Below are 4,963 nucleotides of genomic sequence, written 5' to 3'. Positions count from 1 at the left end.
TTCTGTTAAATTGCTGTTGTTTTTTACAGGAAACTAGGAGTTATTATACAGTCATTGATGTTCTATATGTACACACCCCAAAGATATGTTTCAGAATAAATTGAATTTTATTTCTTGGTCTATGTACAACAAAGCCTCTCGGGACACCGTTGTGACCACCAGGTAGACTCGGGTAGCGACTGGGCACACACACAAGGTCTAGAAATAGAAAAATACTATTAGAAAATAATTACACCTATGGTTTCAAACAATGCCACAGTAAAGAACCTAATTGAAATGGGCATATTAACACAAGGGCTATAGTGCATGAACAATCATTACTGTACTTACAGAATAGGCATTCCATTTCCCATCCTAATGCAAATACGTATAAAACCAACAACTTATGACTGTTGTGATGGACACAATCTTTCATCAGAGGACAAGACATTCTCATTGACAAACATCCCTTGAGGATGTGTCACAGATCCTGTGAAGAAGATGGATGCAGCAGTACAGTACTGGTCAGGACAAAAGGCACACCTGGGGGTAGAGGGCACCTCATTCCTCATCGTCAGCTGGGATCCCCAGTTCCTCATCTGTCCATTCGGATGCATCAGGCCATGGGAAGTGACCCTGAGAGAAGAGGCATCATGGGGTTTTAAGTCTGCTTGACGGACACCGGCTTTCTCTCCATCTTTTCCTCTATGAACTGGCAAAACTAGATTGGACAGGGCATAACTATAACTGGAGCCTAATCTACATTTAATTCACCATCACTGCATCTGGGTCATGCCAGCAGTGCCACAGGATCCAGAACCACATGGCACTGCTGAGGAGCTCAGCTTGGAATGTCTGGCTCTTGGTGAGTTGTGGGAATTGCCTGTACTGGGCCTCTATGTGTGGTCCACCACCAGCTCTGAAAGGAAACAGAAAACCAGAGCACTGAGGGTATCACTGTTTACCAGTATAATGTAGCTACGCTCTACACATTTGATGAAAACCAACAACCCAATGGGTTAACATCTGATCATGGCGCCTACCTCTGGACACTTGTTTGGTATGCCTACTGCCAGACTGCTAGCTAGTTGTAAGCTATAGCTTAACGTTACTGTTTAAAGCTAAGAAGACAGTGATGTATGTGAACACGAATATGTGTACAGCTGACGTGTGCTTGATAGTTTAATTATGAAGGACGATATTGAAGTCAACCTTTTGTCGCTAGTTAGCTGTTATCTAACGTTTACATTATAACGCTACTTACTTTCGGGTTACTATTTTCTGAGGTCCACGTGTAAGAAGCTGCATCCCGGCCCTAAGGACACCCATGGCCCTTCCTAAAGAAGACATAGTTATTTCTCTCTTCCCCCAGTGCTGTTTTCTCAAAATGTCGTTCCACCTTGACACAGAAGGCGACCAAGAAACAACGAGCGCTATGATTGGTCGAGATGGAGGGTTGTTCAGAAAATTGATCGACTCCTGCCGTTTCCACTTTTGCACACTAGATGGAGACAAAGCCCGTTATATACGTGTATATGTATATTAGGTAGTTACAGAAGTCTTTTTTTATGCATGTATGAAACTTTAAAAGGGAATCGTATAGGAAATATTGGGGAAAACGTGTATTTAATTTTTCATATGAAAATGTAATGCTGGAAGATTGTGTTGTGACATGGTGAATTAATGCATGCGTGCTTCTGTGCAAACGTTCAGAAACTGACAACTGAGCAAGGACGGTTGGTGGCCATGGCAGTCCCTCCAATTCCCTTCCTCTTCATTACAGGTTTTATGTTGGAACGTCATGCACCTCCTTCCTTTGTTTACATGTCTTCCAAGGACATGGGTGAGTGGTGCGCAGTAGCAGAAAATGCAGTCCATTTGTTTTGTATCCAGTATAGTAAATTCAGGTGGAGGGAAATTATAAGACGGCAGTCAGGTTTAATGAAAAATCAAGTGGCAAAAGACAGGTACAAATGGTTAATGAGCATTTAAATTACAATTATCCCAGAGAGGAATAATTGTGAAGAGTCTATTCGCCATTTACTGATTAATGAATCTGAGAACCGAGTGGGACAACATGGCGGAAAGCGCTATGCTCCTTATCAACAGCTAAGCGGTTTGTCAGTTGCTTTTGTCCTTGGGGAAAATCTTCCTAAAATATCAAATTTGCGATTAACTTCGCGTTCCATCAGTTGTAATGTATCCAGCTGTAATCGAATTGTTAGTTTAAAGTCCTGCAAAAATGTGAAGTTTCTTCCCTTTCATGCCAGTGTTCAGTTCAGCTTTTGTTGGACACTTTTACATTTTCATAGACAATGACCGTAAATCCATCCATCCATGTTTCGACTTATGTAGTTAAAGATAAGTTGGCTCATCAGTTTGCAACTCTGTTTAAATAGCAAAATAGGAAATACATAAATACAGTATAAACTACAACAAGACTTTACGCCAAGACAGTATAGTATGGTTCCGCGCTACTCTCGAGAGTGCGCGCGGTGCCGCCGCCTAGTCAGTGCGCTTTATGCACGTGCATGATCGCTAACAGCAGGCGCCATCTTATTTGCTACCAGCTACGTTGTTGCAATTTAACAAAAATACGGAAAGTGATCTATAGCTTTCTGCATACAATACGTTGAATGGCGAATTAATTGGAGTAATTCCTATGGTCGAACAGCAATAAATTGCTCATCCCATATTTATTTTGCATTTCAATCAATGCATTGTTTTTCTTGCCTCGTCCCTAATGGCGCCTGGCCCTGCAAATTCTCCGGTTGCGCCACTCTCCCCTCACAGCTCAGAACCCGCCTACAACCGATGTCCGAATGATGTCATCAGAAGCCAACCATTTCTGCAAAAACAGGCCAATTCATGCATCATTGGCTGAGAGCAATGTCAATCTATCAAAACAAGAACGCCATTTTGCGAAAAGGAGAGAACCCTAGATTTTAACCACCGAAGCCTCATCCCAATCAAACCGCCCGGAAACGACTAGGTAACTTCTTGATAACGTCTCCAAATATTGTAATAATGAAAACCCTACACTCTGAATAAAATAAAAAATATATATACCGTATTATAGCCCAACGACTGCTGTACAATATCACCTACGTTCGCTATAAGATTTCCGAAAATGATTGTAAGTTGTAGCAGTTGTGAAGGCTCATCTACTTTGTCAAGACGATCTGATTCAACCAACAGGCGAGAAAGCCCTGTTTCAGTATTACGCGTGCGCGCGGGGATGCGGTTTGGCTAGAGCTCAGTGGGGGAGGGGAGGTCGAACTGTAATGTCATGTGAACAGGCAATGACTGTATATGTGAACAGGATTGGAAGATTCGCAGGAGCCACTGTATCTTCGCCTTAATTCGAATGACACGTACCCTGATGTCCAACGGATTTTAAGATACATTGTTGCACAGTTGGACGCACCTCTTTTGGACATGGAGACATTTTACTTTACATATGCAACGATCCGTTTGCCTTGACCTCTTCATTGTAGCCTATATGCATTGTTGTCAGTAATATTGAACTAGGCCGACATATAACATGTATTCATGACAGTGCAGTTTTTTTTGAAAGACTGGAAAACTGTAACAGCAATTAAGAGTAAAATGTACTTGTTAACAATAGCACATGATGCTTCCATTTGTAGATTGTGTTTATTTGTTGGTCAGTATTGCCTGCCACCCACCCTGCCTTCAGTTAAATCAAAGAAAGAATGGGCTCTTGTGTAAGTGGGTTACATAAGATATTTGTTTCCTCCTACTGCCTTGGGCAACAGATTTAGATGCTAATTTCAAACTCTGGTAACTAGGGCCTAATAATTGCCATTCATGGGTTTGTTTTATCTGTAGCAGATACAGAAGGCGTGACATGGACCTCAGTGACAATACAATATATTTCTGTTTGTTTTACTATTTTAATAAAGTTTCACATTTTGCAGTAGGATAAAAGTGAAAAGAGCACTTGAATGAAGGAATCTTTGAGACATGAGCGGTGGTGAGATGGCAGACATACATAGATGTAGAACATGGTATGTCTCTGTGTCAGACATCGGTCATATGGTTGACAAAAGCACATCAGATTGCTTTGCAGTTGAGAGAAGTGCGAAACAGGAGGGAAAGGGCTGACAATTCAACAAGTTCCTCCAGAGGAAGTAATAAAAGCAACAGGACTTTGTCCTTGGCTGCTAAGAAATGGCATTGACTACACACACACACCGTGCTTGACTTGGACTGAAATACTGGAGGTGCTAGTACTCATTTTGGGTACTGTTTATATTTAGGTGCAGGAGCTCCACAATACGTTGAGATAATATTCTATAGGAGGTGGGGGAGCTCAAGCAGTAGATAATCTGAAGTGCCGGTACTCCGCTCCAGTAAACTTCTGCCCATGTCAAATACTGACTACGCAAATTTTACCCCCTCACACATCAAAGTGTACAAATTGTTCTCAGATACATGTTGAAAAGAAAACACGTGATCTGAAAATAAACACTACATACAGGAGTTGTACATGAGTTTAGTCTGCCTTGTATTGTGGTGTCTGTCATGTATTGTAATTTTGTGTTGCATCATGCTGCTTGATCTTTCAAGCAGTTGAAGGAAATTGTACATTGTTATGAAATGTTTTAATTGACAATAAAGAGGTATTATTCTATTCATGGAATTGGATTCATTTCTAATTAGTTGTTGAACACATGAGATGCTGTGCTCACACAATCTGAGATGTTCTTTCTTTACCAATCCTATGAATGTTTACATTTGTTATAAATTAAGTTTGAAGATAATATTGTATAAATTAGGATAAGAAAGAGTTTATATATGTCATTTTCTAGAAACAACTCTCTGCAACTGAACTCACATAAATCCTGCATGGTGGCATCATACAGTGGCAAGATTTGGACTACAGATACAAAACTACAGAACAGGCAGGGCACGGACGCGTGAACGCGCATGTAGCCATCTCATTTCACATAGCCCCTGT

The 4,963-nt window shown here is 41.0% G+C and overlaps 1 protein-coding gene across 1 annotated transcript; it reads right to left on the bottom strand.

Annotated features, from left to right (window-relative positions):
- Positions 1-84: 84 nt before the first annotated feature.
- Positions 85-1,407, bottom strand: LOC112217056 (NADH dehydrogenase [ubiquinone] 1 beta subcomplex subunit 2, mitochondrial). Its single transcript, XM_024377304.2, has 4 exons — positions 1,244-1,407; positions 754-898; positions 523-615; positions 85-198 (listed from the first exon to the last, which is right to left on the bottom strand). Exons 1-3 carry the CDS (start codon positions 1,327-1,329, stop codon positions 541-543), a joined length of 306 nt encoding a protein of 101 aa, XP_024233072.1. The 5' UTR covers positions 1,330-1,407; the 3' UTR covers positions 85-198; positions 523-540.
- Positions 1,408-4,963: the final 3,556 nt, after the last annotated feature.

Source organism: Oncorhynchus tshawytscha, linkage group LG17 (genome assembly GCF_018296145.1).
Source record: "Oncorhynchus tshawytscha isolate Ot180627B linkage group LG17, Otsh_v2.0, whole genome shotgun sequence".
NCBI classification, from domain to species: Eukaryota; Metazoa; Chordata; class Actinopteri; order Salmoniformes; family Salmonidae; genus Oncorhynchus; species Oncorhynchus tshawytscha.
This window is presented reverse-complemented; position numbering and strand designations above follow the sequence as displayed.

Excerpts from the sequence above, each read along its gene's own strand:
- LOC112217056 (XM_024377304.2), bottom strand. The coding sequence starts at position 1,329 with ATGTCTTCTTTAGGAAGGGCCATGGGTGTCCTTAGGGCCGGGATGCAG. Across the intron at positions 899-1,243 it reads CAGAAAATAGTAACCCGAAA|AGCTGGTGGTGGACCACACA; the intron begins GTAAGTAGCGTT and ends GTTTCCTTTCAG. Across the intron at positions 616-753 it reads ATGACCCAGATGCAGTGATG|GGTCACTTCCCATGGCCTGA; the intron begins GTGAATTAAATG and ends CTCTTCTCTCAG.